The sequence below is a fragment of the Sciurus carolinensis genome, chromosome 9 (assembly GCF_902686445.1).
Source record: "Sciurus carolinensis chromosome 9, mSciCar1.2, whole genome shotgun sequence".
NCBI lineage: Eukaryota > Metazoa > Chordata > Mammalia > Rodentia > Sciuridae > Sciurus > Sciurus carolinensis.
Window position 1 is genome coordinate 68,491,423 of NC_062221.1, and position 16,686 is coordinate 68,508,108.

At 40.8% G+C, this 16,686-nt stretch overlaps 1 protein-coding gene and 1 non-coding gene across 6 annotated transcripts in view; both read left to right on the plus strand.

Moving 5' to 3' along the window:
- The window catches only part of Heg1 (heart development protein with EGF like domains 1), a 76,051-nt gene that overhangs the window by 8,577 nt on the left and 50,788 nt on the right, over positions 1 to 16,686 (plus strand). For all 5 annotated transcript variants that reach the window (XR_007110149.1, XM_047563520.1, XM_047563521.1 and 2 more), the window contains exons 2-3: positions 13,091 to 13,384; positions 15,023 to 15,322. Coding sequence is in view for 4 of the 5 variants with exons in the window: in XM_047563520.1 (XP_047419476.1) it covers positions 13,091 to 13,384; positions 15,023 to 15,322 (594 nt within the window). In the remaining variant the exon portion in view is untranslated. The remainder of the gene's footprint in view (positions 1 to 13,090; positions 13,385 to 15,022; positions 15,323 to 16,686) is intronic.
- LOC124993851 (small nucleolar RNA SNORD77) lies at positions 2,882 to 2,944 on the plus strand. Its single transcript, XR_007110369.1, has one exon. It is a non-coding gene; the product is annotated as a small nucleolar RNA SNORD77 (small nucleolar RNA).

Sequence of the window (16,686 nt, forward strand, 5' to 3'; positions counted from 1 at the left end):
TTGTCAATATAGTGAACTGACTATGACCTTGGGCAAGTCCTTTAGTCTCCATATCTGCTTCTATATCTGGAATATGGAAGTAATAGAACCAGTCCTGTTGGCTTCACAGTGTTGTAAGGATGAAAGAAGTTAATCCATGTGGACATGCTTGTAAACATGTTCATGCTGTGTTAGTCAGTAATGCTTCCTTGGAAGCCATCAGGCCTTGTGATTACTCTTACGTGAGAAGGGACTTCAGAGTCAATGTAGACATGGAAGGATGGGTAGAAAGCTGGAGAGGAGGTGGAGAAAGGGAGGACATTTCTAGAAAGTCCAGTGGCCTTTTTCAGTCTGCCTTCTCTTTACCCTCTCATCTATCTCTGGTTGCCATGACTGACTCCTTCCTATCTCTTCTCACCCTCCAAGTGAGATGTTGTCCACAGTTCTACCCTTGGTCTTCTATTTCCAACTTGGTTCAGTGGACATTTTGGGGGGCATCTCCGATGAACCATGGTCTCTTACAAGACACTTAGGAATGTCACCACATAAGCCAGAATTGTCTAACAAGATGAAATTACTCCAAAGGAAAGTGTTTTCTCTGGGGAAGGTGGTGGTCTCTGGGCTGGTCATGAGCAATGAATCAGATTTTGCCAGAAGGCCAAGAGGCAGGGAGCAGGACTTTATAGTCTGGAAGGATGGCAGGACAAAGTTGTGGAAGGAAGATGTAGGGTGGCTTCACTTGTTTATTCTGAGTGGGTGATTCTCAAAATTCCCTTTCTTCCCTTTGGCAATCCAGCTGTGCACCCTCAGCAACCTGCTGGGCACATGTGTTTATGTGGTGTCACTTCAAACTGTCAAATAACAGTTATGGATGCAGACTCACTACCTTTCCTTCCCGCAAACCTGCCTTCCCTTTGCTTGTTCATGGGCCCATTCACTTCCAATCCACTGCTCAAATCTCCATCATTGTCTCTTGCCTTTCTTACATGTATAGTAGTCGCCATTGACTCTTCCCTTCCTTCCTTCCTTTCTCCTATCCTCTCTAACTCCCTTTTCTCCAAATCCTAACAGAACACTGAACCCCATTGGATAGTGGGCTACCTAGGATCTCAAGATGCAATACCCCCATCTGTACCATGAAAGCGGTTTGTATCCCAATATCCTTAACCAGGCACGTTTGGAGCCCACCTGGAGAAATGGCTCTGTGCTTTCTCTCACTTTAAGCACATGTGACTATTTCTCTGATGCTCTCTGCCTTGGCTTTTTTCTTTCACTCTTATCTTTTACTTTTTCTCTATTTCTGTATTTTTAAAAATTGGCTTTTCTTTGTAGTGGATTCACTTTTATTATGACCTGTTTGACCTTGGGCACATTACTTAACCTCACCTGTTTATCAGAAAAGCAGGGATAATGGAACTACTTCATAGGGTTGTCATGAGGATGATATGAGACAATCCATGTGAAATGCTTGAGTGCCTAGCATGGAGCAAATGCTATATAGATTTTTTTAAACTATATCTATATCTAAAATATTATTACTATTATGTATTATTATTATTCTGTCCTGACGTATCTTTTTTCCTCCTTTCTGTTTTATTTCTCTTTTCAGCCTTCTTCCACTCTTCTCCCTATATTTTATATTTCTCTTAACTGGCTATTGTATAAAACTCATTTGTCAAAATATTGGTTATATTTGAATAGAATGTTAGGTTTCCCAATCTTAATTTAAAAGCATATTAGCAAACTTTTCATTTCTCTTTAACTAGATTTTACTCCTTCACTCCCTACAGCTGGCTCCCTGGAAATCCCCATGGTGAACCCCACCTCAGGGAGAGCCAGTGCCCAAGCTTCCCTCCCTTCTCCAGTCCAAGCCTCTGAGCCCTTTGTGCTGAGACATCTTTCCACTGTGTCCATTTTTGAAAAGTCGTAAATGTTCCAGACAATTATGTTTCTGTGATTTCCTTTGAGTCCTGAGCCACTTCACAGAGGTCTGAAGAATAAATTAACTGCAGAACTTATAAAAGTCAGCTGCCAACACTATGTAAATGTTTAAAGCCCGGGATGCAGGCTCAGGCAGTTCCATTGCACACATGGCCTGAACAGGCCTGATTCTTCCTGCCCCTCCTCAGTGCACTTCTCTCCCCCTCTTCCTCCTCGGAACCAGGATGTTTTTCCTTGCCTTTTTATTGTTTCGCTAACCTGGCAGGTCTCCTCTGGTGGAGCCCTGCCACTGGCTTCCTCTCTGGGTGTGAGTGAGCATTACAGTGAGACGCAGGCTGGGAGGCCCACACCCTGGGGCCTGCTTAGCCAGGCAGGGCAGGGGCTGTGGCGTCAGCTTCTTTCTTAAAGCAGCCCCTTTGTTGAGGAACCTCAAGTCATTCTGTTAGGTGTTTATTTTTCAAAGCACCAGAGGGGCAGAAAGGAGGCAGTAAGGTAGGTGCCCCTAGAAACAAGGTAACCACCCCACTGCCAAAAGATGTTGTGTTCTCTTGTTTAACTGAATGGAAATCTCCTGGCCTTCAACCTGTGGCTTTCTCTCAAGGCCTTTAAAACAAACAAAAAACCCTATGGAATTATTTTTAAAGTGAAAATCTGGAGGTCACATCAGAGACCTTCATCTCTCCCTCCTGCCTGTTTAGGCTGCAGCCCTCCCTGGTGCAGCCCTCCCTAGTGCCCACCTCCTAAAGCCACATCAGGCTGGTTGTTTCTGGAAGACTGAGCCCAGGTTCAGGGCTCTAGGCTAGCCTGTCCTGGGTCTCATTCGGCTTAGTCCTGCAGATATTTTTCCCTAGGAGAGGATGCTCTGCTGAACAAAAGTGACTCCCTCACGGGGAGGGGAGGATGGGGTGCCATGTAAACCTTGCACTCTTCATCACTATGGTGTTGCAGGGGAAGCTACCTAAAAATTTGATGATTGGGTCCATCAGATTGAATCCAAACACTTTGCAATGTGTATGATTTTTCTTAGGGCAGCTCCTTTTAGGGTAAGAACAAGGGAAGGAAACGAAACTCCCTGAGAGCTTTGGATAGTCCAGATGGAGGGCTGAGTCTTTTGTTCACACAAACTCATTTGGCTCCTAAAAATCCTTCACCCCAAATCATTACATTCGCAGCAGCATTTCAAAACACAGCCCAGAGTAGGCTGCTGCCTTTCTGGGGACAGTCACCTTCCCCAGAAACCCATGAGATTCCTGACCGCCCCAGAATATCCCAACCCTGGCCATGCAGCCTGAAATCCCCTCATTTGAAGAGTTCTTGGAGGGGGAAGGCTTTGAGGACCCTACTGAGGAAGGACCCCCTACTATCTGGACCAGAGGCCAAGCAGCCCTGGAAGGGAGGATGGGTTTCTTGAACTTTGCAAGGTCTCCCTCTCTGGGTCACTTCTTATACCCCAGAGGCATCCTAAGTATGTATTTACATGGTTCAGCTCCCTTGAAAGCAAAAAGCTCCTTGAGGCAGGTTCATATCTGATTTGTCCTTGAAACCCTCACAGTGTCTTGTCTATGATTGGTGCTTAGTATATTTTTACTGTGGCAAAGTTCACAAATGGCAAATTTACCATTATAACCGTTTTTAAGTGTACGATTCCATGACTTTGAGTACAGTAACAGTATTGTTAAAACCATCACCATCATTCATTCCCAGAAATTCTTCATCATCTCAATAGAAACTCTTTAAATAGTAAATCCCATACCTGTCTGCCTCCATCCCCGTAACCTCTGTTCTACTTTATCTCCCCATGAATTTCCTATTACAGGTATTTCATATAAATGGAATCATACAATATTTGCCCTTTTGTGTCTGGCTTATTTAACTTATATTTTCAGGTTTTCCCATGTTGCTATATTAAAAATTTCATTTATTTTCATTTCATATCCCATACATATACATATGTGTATGTATATTTCACATTTTGTTGATCCATTCATCTACCGATGGATACTTGGGTTGCTTTCTTCTTTTGGCTATTGTGGAAAATGCTGTTGACAACATGAGTGTACGAGTATCTATTTGGGTCTCTGCTTTCATTTATTTTGAATATATGCTCAGAAGTGAAATTGCTGGATCAGATGGTAACTCTAAGTTTCTGAAGGACTGCCATTCCATTTTCCATGGGGACTGTACCATTTTACATTTCCACCAGCAATGTGTAAGGATTCCAATTTCTCCACATCCCCACCAACCCTTACTGTTTTCCTTTTTGATAGTAGCCATTCTAATGGGTGTGAAAGCAAATATTTTAAAAATTCATAAATGTCACTTGCTGGCTGTGTTGCAGATTTAAAACTGTTATTCCCCTTCTTAGTTTGGGAAGAGCCGTATGTGTATGTGCTTCTCTCTTCTCAGCCCTCACTGGTTTGCATCTGAGTCTGGTTAATTGAGGACACTGGAATTAAAGAGCTGGGCTCTAGTCTGTGTTCTTGTCACCTATTTTCTGGTTTTACCTGGGTAGGCAACTTAAGTGCTAAGCCTCAGTCTTCTTCCATAAAAGAGGATAGAATTACTTTCATGACTGCCACTCAGAACGTCAGGATCTAAAAGCATATTTCGGCCCCCTAAATTATCCTGTAAAAAGTGCTTTGCAGATTGGAAAATGTGTGGGATTATTAATTGGATCTCTGAGAATAGAAGCATAATTTCATTCTCTTGGAAGTATCTGTGAACAACGTTCCATTTCTCTTCAGTCTGCAGCCACACATCATATTCGAAGGGAACCAAATGGAGAGGGCTAAAATTCTCTCTCCACCTTTTAAAGACTTTCTCCCCTCCCTAGGTGAGCAACTGAATTTCAGAAAAATCTTTAAAAATTACAGAGAAACTTATTTTCACAGATTTGATAGTCTATTGCTGGAATATACAACAATATAGGTTCAGAGCATCAACCCCACAGTTCTAAGAGTGGTTTTCCAAGTCCAGGATCCCAGGACATCGCCAAGGGGAGGCAGAAATGGAGAATTCCATGACTGGGGATCAGTATCGTACTGTCCTAGAACCTCTCCTCCTGAACCTTCACCCAAACAATGTGACCTTCATCTTTCATTGACCAAGTGACACACTGGAAAGACCTAGGAACTTTCCCTGACTTATCCATGGCCTTTCTGTAGGTCTGTTGTCCACGGAGTTCACTGCTGCCCTTCAGCATTCATTGCCTTCCTCTTTGCTGGCCTCTACTTGTAATTTTATCCTGTTCTCTTGTTGTCATTTGTATCCCTGTCGCTGGCTCTGCCTCTTTCTCCAGATTCAAATTTTCCCTTATATCACTCCTTGATCCTTGATTTTCCTTTCATATTACATCTCTTGTTCTTTATCCTCAGCAACAGTCCTAAATCTTTAACTGCCTACTGGACGTTTTCACTTTGAAGTCATCACCCCAACCTTCACATTTTGTAAACAGATTTTTCTTGTGTCCGTCAAACTTGGTCTCCATTGTGGCTCTGCTCTCTCTTTATTATCATTCTTTTCATTATGTATAAAAATCACCTCTGAGAAGCTCATTTAGAAATCCTCTTGCTCAGTCTTCCAGCTAATAATGTGCAGCTGTTGCCAAACGAGGTCTGTCTGATTCCAGAGCCCCTGTGATAGGCACCATTTCATTCGTCTGAGGGAGAGGCAAGGTCAGTGACTTTCTTTGGCTTGGCCCTATTGGCCAGTGCCTTGAAACCTCATGAATAAGCTGGCGTGTAAGACCTAGGTTCAGATTGTGTCTCTGCTGCTGGTGAGTGCATGACCTGGAATGGTGACCTGGAACAGTCACTTAATCTTTCTGGCCCTCAGTTTCCCCATGTGCTGTATAAGGATAATAATATCCACTTGACAGGGCTGTCATGAGCATTAAATGAGATAATGCATGTGGAAACATTTGGTAAGCACTGAATAGATGCTAGTGAGATCTGAATTCAAATGGAGGGACATGAAAATAAAGGGCTCATTATTCAACTCTGTGCCTCAGAAACACAAGCGTGTAGCTGGCAGCACTTGACATCTGGCCCTCTGTAGCGCTTGATTGTGAGGAGTGGGGGCAGGGTAGGCCCTCTGGGAGGAAACTGCCTCTTCAGATGACAGGGCACACTCCCTGTACACTCCCTCTCCACTGCTCAGAAACAATGCAAGCTGAAAATCCCCCAATCACTGGGGGGTGGCGGCAGAGCTGACTGTAGCAGCTGCTAATTAGGAAATCCTATTCCCGGCTATGCTAGTGTCCCTGATGATGCTGGTTCACAAACAGATGTTTTAGAACATTAAGATGCTACAGAAGTGGAAGTTGTCAACTTGAGGGGAAAAAAGCCAGACAAAGCAATGAAACTTGTTAATTTAACCTCCATTCATGGTACAAGGGAAAATTATGGTCTGACATAAGGCCCTTAGTGCAGAGAGAAGGATGGTATTTCCAGCCCAAAGGTACCTGAGAAATGGGGACATCCCAGCTCCAATATGCAGTTTGTTGTCATGGCTCAATTGCCATGATCTATGAATGAGGTTTGAATTATTATCTCTGACCACTTGGGGAGATGGCCTGAGCAAGGTGAGCAGTGATAGCCTCCACTGAGCCTCCATAATGCTGCTGTCACCAGAGGATTCTCTAAGAGTGTCTGATAAGACACAGCCTCTTCCTGATACCCTGTAGCTGGCCCAGCCTCTGCAGCTTGAACCATCCCTTCTTTCTTATATCTCTAGGGCCATCTCTCTTTTCCACCCAGAATAAGAGCAGGTTCTCTGATGCCTTTCCCTGACTAGGGTAGGTCCCTGTAGAGTTTTCTCCAGTTTACTCCGAATTACTGTGCAAACCCTACTCAGGGTATATACAGATGCTGAATAGGAGCCATGCCACAACCAAAACTCATCCACAGAATAACCCAAATGACTCAGGGCTTGGAAAGGATTAGTCCTTAGACTTTACTAAATATTTTAGCATTGACCCATCATTCTTCCTGAGATACACGGAAGAGTATAAAAGTGCTTGGATGCTCAAACAGGACCTTCAGTGGCAGTGGGGGTGGGCTGGGTGCTGCCTGTCCAGCCTGCATGGTGTGTTAATCCCTTTTCTAAAGGAAAAATTTATAGGCAATAAAAGAAATAGAGGGGCATTTAGAGTTAAATCAGGAGGCTATGGGATACTATTCTCTTGGAACCCAGAGCTAGTGATACCAAGACCTTATTATGTTGGAGGTAATTCTGTTCTTACCCTGTGCTCCCAAATTCACCCTGTGTTTTGTAGGATGGGTGTCATGGAGCAGAACTCAAAACAGGCACAAGTTGTTCCAGCAGCCACTTGGCCAGCCTCAGTCCTTTGATCAAAGTAGACTCCTAACTTTCAGGAGGGAATGTGGGCAGTACAGGAGGTTTCAGCTCTGGTCCCTCTCTGATCAGCTGCCTGGAGAAGAACTGGGAGACAGAGCCATGACTGACTAGCAGTGCCTTCCACAGTTATGCTGAATCTTATGTGTCGAAAATGATAACTCAAAATCTATTCAGTGGCTATAAAATATGTAGTACTCACTGTATTGGGTATTGTTCTAAGCTCTTACATAATATACTCTATTTTCTTCATAACAGACCAGTGAAGTAGGTAGTGTTATTATCCCCATCTTACAAATAAGAGGCCAAGGCACAGAAAAATTATGTTTCTTACCGAAGGTCATAGGACATGTAAATGGTGGAGCCAGAAGTCTAACCCAGATGGTCTGACTTTAATCACAGTCTGCATTATCCACTGACTGTTTTATTGAGAGTTAAATTCCCATATCCAGACCCAGAGCTGAGAGCAGGTTCATTTCCTTCACACAGAGAACACTGATTAACAAGGTATGGGTAAAACAAGCAACTTTTAAATTTTGCCTCTTTTGTTCCTGAGGAAAGAAAGGCATAGATCCCGAGGTAAAGAGGGATACCAAACTTAATAGTTTCTCACCAGTCCAGGCAGCTGTGGTACCTACTAAGAAGAAGAAGGTGGAGGTAGAATCATGATCTCACAGGTCTCTGAAGTTAATAGGAACCAGCAGTGACAAAGGGTGTATCTTGTCTCTAGCTGCTCAGAGATAGAGAGATGGTCATTGGTCAGCTCTCTTTGATAAGGCCACCAGTAATGGCCACAGCTGGTACTGACAATAGTCTGGCATTCAGGGGCCAAGAGGCCCAGGCACTAGTAAACTCATCAGTCTTTCAGCAATATAGTTAAAAATCACTCACATGTTTATACTTCAGAATGTCACTGGAGCCCCAGCCTACATGCATCATTATTTTCATGTTTCATGAGCTGACTTCAAGGTCTATAAACTTCACCTACTTAGGGGGCAATCTGGAAACTAGTGAAAGCCCCATTGCAAAAGGACTTCTCTGGTTCTCCAGACTTGGGGTCGTTGTATCAAGATATGGCCATTTTTGTTCTTTTTCTTAAGGAAACACTTTTTTTTTGGTGGTGATGGTGCTGGGAATTAAACACAGGGCTTTATGCAGGCACTCTACCAGTAAGCTATATCCCCAGTGCTTCCCCTTTTTAAAAAGTTTATCCTGAGACAGGGCTTCACTAAGTTGCCCAGATTGGCCTCAAACCTGCAATCCTCCTGACTTAGCCTCCCAAGTTCCTGGGATTATAGGTGTGAGCCACCATGCCCAGCTCAGGAAACACATTTTTAAAATTATATATATTTAATAACAAGAGATCAAACTATATGTACCATTTTGTAATTTATGTTGACACAATATAGGGTAAACATAATATATAACAAATTGTATCAATGGCATTTTGGGCAGTCCTTTAAAACTTTTTGTCTCGTTCTTAAGTTAGCCAACTCCCTATTACAGAAATTTAGGTTACTTCCAATTTTCATTATTATAAACAAGGCTGTGACAAACTTTCTTATACCTAACACTTTTGAACTTCCTTAATAATATCTTCAGAATTTATTACCAGAAATGGGAACCTGGATCAGGTTATTTTTAAGCTTTTTGCAGTAGATTGCAAAATTTATCAGAAAGACTGCCAATTTCATTCTTATCAACATTGTATGAAAGTGTCCATTTTCTGAATCTGCAATGACATTAGATACTGTTTTTAATTTTTTGTTAATTTGATAGAAATAAACTTCAAAAAGGTCTTTTCTTATTTGGGTTTGTATTTCCTTGCTTTTAAACAATACTTTCATGTATTTCTTCTCTACTTATGTATTTCCCTTTGTGAATTGTACATTCATGTTCTTTGTCTATGAGATGCACACTTTAGGAATTTCAAAAAGTTAAACTTCCAGCTGGAACATAGCTGGTATGTTATTCAACTGTAAAAATTTTTAGTTTTTATTTTTATCAAACTTACATATATAGTTTAAAGGTCAAACAGATTTTATAAAGCTATTATAAAAACCCTGACCACTCCACCATCACAATTTTCAGCTCTCCAGAATCAGCTACTTCCAGCTCTTTTAATTGCTTCTTTTAATTTTCTCCATATCACTAAATAACATGCTTATATTGCTGTCTATTGATTTCTTTGTTATTGTTTTGGGCAATATCCATTGATTTCTCTCTATAGAAGTTTTATGTCATTCCAGGCTCTATCAATTTGGAAGGGATACACTCTATCCTTTAGGGTAAGTTTGAGTAATTTAAATGCATTTTCATAGAACTCAAAAGTTACCCTTCTATATCATGGCCCCCTACAGACTCTTGTTATCTAGGATTTGTTTCATTTTGTTTTATTAATTCCACTAATGAGAATTATTATTTTTCATAAATTCCATGTTTCTTTAGAATTATGCCTTTAGTTGGCATTTCCTCTGCTCATTATATCTTCTTGCATCTGATACCTGTCATCTATAATTGTTTTTCTTCTATTTGAAATCAGTCCTCTATAATTTACTTCAGTGAGTGTAGTTGATAAACTCAGTTTTGACTGGACATTTTCTTGATGATTTCAAGATACTTTTTGAAAGATAGTTTCTCTGAGTACACAATTCTAGTTTCTTCTCTTTCTCAGCACATTAAAAATATTTATCCACTATCTTTTGGTTTCCATTATTGCAGTTGAAAAACCATCTGTTAGCCTAGTTGCATCTTCAATAAATAATTTTCCATGTTTTTCTTTTGGTTCCTCTGTGTATATGTATGTATGTGTATGTGTGTGTGTGTGTGTGTGTGTGTGTGTGTGTGTATGTACATGCACGTGCATTTATTTATTGGATTTCCTTAATTTGAGGATTTATGCTTTTCATCATTTCTGGAATGTTTTTAGCCACTGTCTTTTTGAATGTTTTCATTTCTCCTTTCTTTCTTTTCTCTTAGATCTCCAGTTAGATCCATGTTGGACCTTCTTACTCTGCCTTCTTTTGCTGTTAACCTTTTGTTCATATTTTCTTTTTATCTCATATTATATCTCATTCTTAGCATTATCTACCTTCTAATTCTCTCTTCAGCTGTTTCTAATATGTTGTTGAATTTGATTTATATTATTCATTTGTAGAATTTTCATTAAGGCTTATTTCAAATATCTTTGGCATTATTTATAGTGTCTTTTTCTCTTCTGATGTAATTATATATATATATATTTATATATATATATATATATTCTTTAATTATTCTAGTATTTGAAGTCTTTCCTTGCCTACTTTGCTGACTTCTGCTCATGGATGCCTTATTTCCTTGTATATTTTATGACTTTTGATGCAATCTCTTATTCATTAGAATTTTAGAGATGACAGAAATTGGTTAGAAGGTGTACTATCTAGAGAATATTAACATTATTTCTGTCAGGTACCTGGAGGCACTATCAGGATCATTCCCTACCTCTCCATTATTTATAGTATGAATGTGCCCATGTAGGCACATTTGAGATGTAAGTTACATACTATGAAGTTCACATTTTTTAGAGTATAGTACAGTGGTTTTCAGTATATTCACAAGGTTTAAGACCACTTTTAAGTACATCCTCAACTTGAGGTTCGAACCACATAGATAATGTGAATTTGTGCTGCACACCCACATGAGGGTCAGTTTTGTGGTTACAAATTCTTGAATGATTGAGATTTTTTTTTTTCTTTCACTAAAACCAAGATTGAAGGGTCAGTTTCCTTCCTGTCCTTACTGCATGGCAAATCTGTTTCTATTTGCCTTAAACCCAAGGGATAGTTGTTTGGGGTCCCAACTCACACAGTGGTTTTCTTTTAGATTCCCTCCTAAGGAATCCCTGCATCCCTGCAGCCATCAGAACAAAAGTTCAGGGTCACAAATGTTGAACAGATACAAATTTTGGTCTTCATTCCCCTCTCTGTATTCCTAGTCTTGGTTCATTTTGGGCCTAAGAAGATTTGATTTTTTTTTTAATATATTTTTTTAGTTGTCAATGGATTTTTATTTTTTTATTTGTGTGCGGTGCTAAAAATCGAACTGTTTCTCATGTTCAGAGGCAAGTGCTCTACCTGAGCTACAACCCCAGCCCCAGAAGATTTGATTCTTAACTTGCTCACCAACTCAGCAATACATTTAGAAATATTTTTAAAAATTATTTTATTTAGCATCTTAGTTGTTGATAGTGGCACGATTATTGAGGATACTGCAGGACTATTGTCTGCCTTTAAGTTTTGTTTCTAGTATACATTTTTTCTTTCATACATTTTAAAAATGTGTATGTAATGTTGGGAATCAAACCCAGTGCTTCTCATGTGATAGGCAAGTGCTCTACCCCTGAGCTACACACCCAGCCTCTTTCTTACATCTTTAATCTGCTGCTATGGCGACAGCATGATTTACTGTGAGCCATGTCCTGTCTGTGTGTGGTTCTTCTTTTCTTCTTGGAAACTGCAGTGGGATTCCTTGAGCTGTCTGGGGTCTAGTACTTTTACTTTTGTTCCCTGAACATTGCTACTTCCTCTAAGGCCAACCACACCCCCAGTGACTGAGCCTCACATTTGTCTTAAGTCTATGTTAAAGCTAAGTTCATTCATTACCTTTCCTTTGCTGGTGGCTTGCCAGCTTTGGGGCATGAATCTGAGTTCCTTCTGCCTCCCCAAAATCACTTTTTTCTGTCTTCCTTTGAGGATCATTTTTCTCATGGCTCCCAATTAACCAAGAGGATAGAGAAAACATCCTTAAATCCTTTCACCTCCTCTGGAGAGGCCAGCTTGCTTTTGTAGTTCAGATAGGAACTCCTCAAAGGGAGCACACATGGGTCACTGCTGTCCACTGCTCAAGTTCAACTTATGGACTTGGTGGCTGCCCCTGGAAATACCACTCTAAATCCCCATTTCTAGCCAAGGGTGGACCTTGCTTGTCTAGGGCTGGGTCCCCAGAGGAGCCCAGGTGCCTGAGAAACTTCCTGCCCCCTCTAGGAAACCTCTGCTAATTATCACCTCTAGGAAACAGAATAGGAGACATAAAACCAGTAATTCTTAAGGGATTTGGGGAGGAAATAATTCTCTTAGGAAAGTTTGTCAGAATCTCTTATTGAAGTTTTTATAATCACCACCTACCCCATCCCAAATAAATGAGCCACTGCTTCTGGTAACATTGATCTGGAACTGCACTGTTTAATAAGGTAGCTAATAGTCAGCAGTATGGTTATTGAGCTCTTGAAACGTGACTGCTAAAAAAAACTCAATGGATTTTAAAGCTTTAATGCTTAAAAATGCATATCTTGATAATTCTTACATCAGTTACATATTGAAATTATAATATTTTGGATATACTGAATGAAATACAAATATTTATTAATTTTTAAAGTGTGGCTATTAAAGTTACTTATGTGAATTGTGTTTGTTGTTCTCTTTATGTTTAGGCAGCACTAAACTAAAAGATAACTTGTTTATTTTTTGTGTGTATGTGCGTGCACCACATGATATTTAGATATAGACAGTAATTCTCCACAAGTTGACCTTGTTGCCTCACTCATAGAGACGGAAGTGACTTCATTCATCCTTGCGGAGGCTTGTCAACAGTTCACAGCTCCCCCATCTTAAGCAGAAATAGAAATATTCCCAAATGAGGAAAATAAAAATGGAATTTTTAAGAAGTCATATAGTCAGCAATCACCTCAAATGGTCTATACATGCTGTCTTTTCTGAAGGTTCACTTTTCTTTACAGAAACAAGCAAGTTCTCACTGATGCATTTTCTTATTGTTTCAGCTACTATAAGTAACCACTGGCCTGAAAGTAATACTGAACCCCACATAGAAAACATCGTCTTTTATCAGAATCAAGAGGACTTTTCAACAGTGGACTCCAAAGAGGGCACAATGGTTCAGACCTCCAGAATGAGCCAGGTGTTTTCAGAAGCTCCAGTAAACCTCTCTCCCCTAATTGAAACAGCAACTGTGGAGGGAAGGAACAAGTCTTCAAGTAGAACAAACTTCACCATTTTGCCTATTGGGCACTCGTCTGAAATTGCAACAACTATAACATCCCAGGGCAGCACCTTAAGTGAGTTTGTACTGGGGGCGCTCGTTTCATTTATGTATGTCCAGTGCTGGAAAACAAAAGTCTCTACCACCTCTTCCTCATCTTGAGCGACTATGCCTATCCAGGGGTCCTGGGCTGGAGTGGATCAGACCTGTGACTTAAGCCACTGGTTGGGGCTTGCTTTTAATACAGACTAGAGGAGGATGCAGATTTGCTGAGTAACCTGGCCAGACCTGTGACATCTACATTCCAATCATCTGAATTCAAACTTTGTCCCTCCTCCATGGATCCACACAATACCAATCTCAGGGGCACAATTTGGTAGGATGTGTGGATGGGTAGACTGTGCTTACTTATGTTCTTATGTTGATGTGGTTTTGTTTGTGTCCATGTGGCTCAAATATCTGTTCTTGGTCCAGTCAGCACAGCTTGGAGGTTTGTTGTTTTTAGGAAGGGCTTTCAAGAAGGGGCTGGGGCTTCACGGGTCAGACTTAATTGAGGAAAAGAAGACAAAATAGGAATGTTTAGGTACTACTAGATACCAACATAACTATTTTTAAATCCTTATGAAAGCAGGTTATTCTTATTTCAGAAATTAAGAAGCAAACTCAGTTATTAACCCTATGTGTGGAGGTCAAACAGTTGGCAGGGTTCAAAGCTAGGATTTGAGCCTGTGTAGCTGAGTGAGGTGGAAGAGTTGGCTAAGGTGTGGGATGCTCAATGTGATTGAAGGTACAGAAGAGACAAAGACAGGTTGGCTGGCCTCTTTGTGGGGTAGCAGGACCAGCATCCTCCCTGTGGGAAGCATGAAACGTGCACAGAGCAGTCCATGGGATAGTTGTGTGAATGGGGCATGGACAATCATGGAGGACTTTGCAAACCAGGCAGTTTATACTTGGTGTGGTGAGAAGTCACTGAAGAGTTTTGCACAATGGAGTGATACTGATAAAGCAAATTTGGGGAGGATTCTCTGCCAGCTAGGTACAAGATATCTGGTATGGGGTGAGAGGATGGAGGGAACCTAGAGTTGGGGGAACCACCAAGATAGACACAAATTCAGGTACTGATCTTGTGGCCACAGGGATGAAGGCAAAGAAAAGGCCCGGTGAAGACTCAACAAAGGAAAGTTGGTAGTGAGGATAGAAGATAAAGCTATCAAAGTTCACTCTGATTTCACACCCTAGTGACAAGAGGTCTGATTGGAGGCATTCAATTCTTTAAAGAAAAATATATGAAGGGATTTTGTGTCCCATCCATGAATGGTGGCTACAGAACTTAAAAACTGTACATGAAACTTCCTGGATTTGTTGGTCATCCAGATACTGGGAATTCTGTTTATGTTGAGTCCCAGTCAATTCTGGGACCAACTTTGTGGATGATGAATAATAAGGATGATGAATAATAATCTGACACTGATCTCCTAGGTCTATATCATCTGTTACTCAGCTTCAATCTGCACCTTTACTGGTAATTTTATCCCAAAATGCAAACTCTTTGTCTTGTTGTGCCCCCCCCCTTTAGGAGTTAGTTTTCCATAGAATGAAAAATTTCTTCTTACATCTATATATTTTATAGAACTCAGAGTTAAGCCCATTAAAAGATTATCAAGATATTTGGAAGTGTGCTGCTAGAATTTTAATTGTTGCCATCTACTTTCAGGCTTGGAACGACTTCACCTTCCATCCAGCAGTTCAGGGTCAGAAGGAAGAACAGCTCCTTCTCAAATGGAGAGCAGAATACCCCAGGTCTCCCTGGGGAAGGTGAAGGGGCTCCCAGAAGAAGTGGCTGTTCACAGCCAAGTGACTGGCACTTCAGATTCAAGCTGGTCTTCCCTTGCTGCTTCAGAGCCAGGAGAACCCACTATGCTATCGAGGAAGAGAAATTCCTTGGGACCAGAGCTCTCCTTGCTGCATATATCCAAGACAATTTCTTATTCTCCTCCCTCAGACCATTCCTCAAGTGAGTACTCCTGTCCCCAGTCACCTCTCCAGTCATTCAAAATAGCCACAAATAGGTGTGTACAGCTAGCTAGTTAAATACCTAAACAGGAACTAAGGGGAAAATAAACAAAAAACAAACAAGCAAGCTAAAAAGACATTCCTTTAATGCTAAGTATTTGGGGTAGAAGTATAATCTACAGAGTTTGCCTCAGTATTAAAGTTCATGTTTAAAATATGTTTTTTTTAACTGTACAAGGAGAAAAATAATAGTTGGTCTGGTGAATGTGCTAGGCCTTCTGTTCACTAACCCATGCTTCCCCTTCCTTCTCCCCCACACCCCCACACAATACAGGCTGTGTTACTGGTGTGTATTCTCACACAGCAAGGCACATGCTGGGGTGCTCTGTATGAAATGGTGAGCACTGTACCATTTGATTATGAATTAGTTTTATTTCTTCAAGACTGCAAAAACATTTCTTTCATTGTCAAAGAAAACATGGTACATTTTTCTAGGTACCATTTGGGAAAAAAAAATGCATTGCAGATGTTTGCAAGGCATGATATTAGCCACTACATCTGTGGAGCACTCTCCACTCTGCTATTCCACTTCCTACTCATCAGTTACGTCTCAGCTCAAAAATCCATTTCCATGAGCCTTTCTATACCTTCTGGTTCTTTGTGCTATACACCTTGTCATGCCAGGTTATCCAAAGCCTACCTGCTCAGAGACTGTAACCCTCTTGAGGACACTGGCTATGTCTATTACTTCTCCTAGGTTCCCTGCAAACCCAGAACACGGTACAGTTGTGTTAGTGTGTGCCCAAATGTCCTCACAGGGCACATGCTATCATGAGAATGCTGGGAAATACCCTTTTTCTCTTCTTAGGTGTTACTTGGGGTCTGTGTGTACTGCTTGTTTTCATACTCAGGCAATAGGGAGCAGAGGAGAGAGGGTGAGGAACATGCTTGGGAAATTGAGGTTAGGTTGCTTCAGAAAATGCTGTTTCAAAATTCTTATGTCAGAGATTTTTAGAGTACTTTGCAAGACTAGGAGTTTGAGTTTATGTCATCAAAGCAAAAACTGAACCCAGAGGTCCTTTTTGTAATGCCTATTTAAAGCATTCCTCTTCCATATACTTTGTAGACAGTTTCCTGCTGACTGGGTTTGGATATAATTTATGATTCATGTTTTTAGGAGATTGCTTTTTAATATTATTCATAAACATTGGTTGGATTAGATAAAAGCTATGATCCTTTGCAGCTCCATAAGTTTTGTGGTTCAGTGATTTATAACCAACTTTACCAAACAGTAGAAAGGAAGCATTTTTTAGGAAGCTCCACTTTGATCCTGCTTGGGTCTTTTTTTTTTTTTTTTTTCTTTTT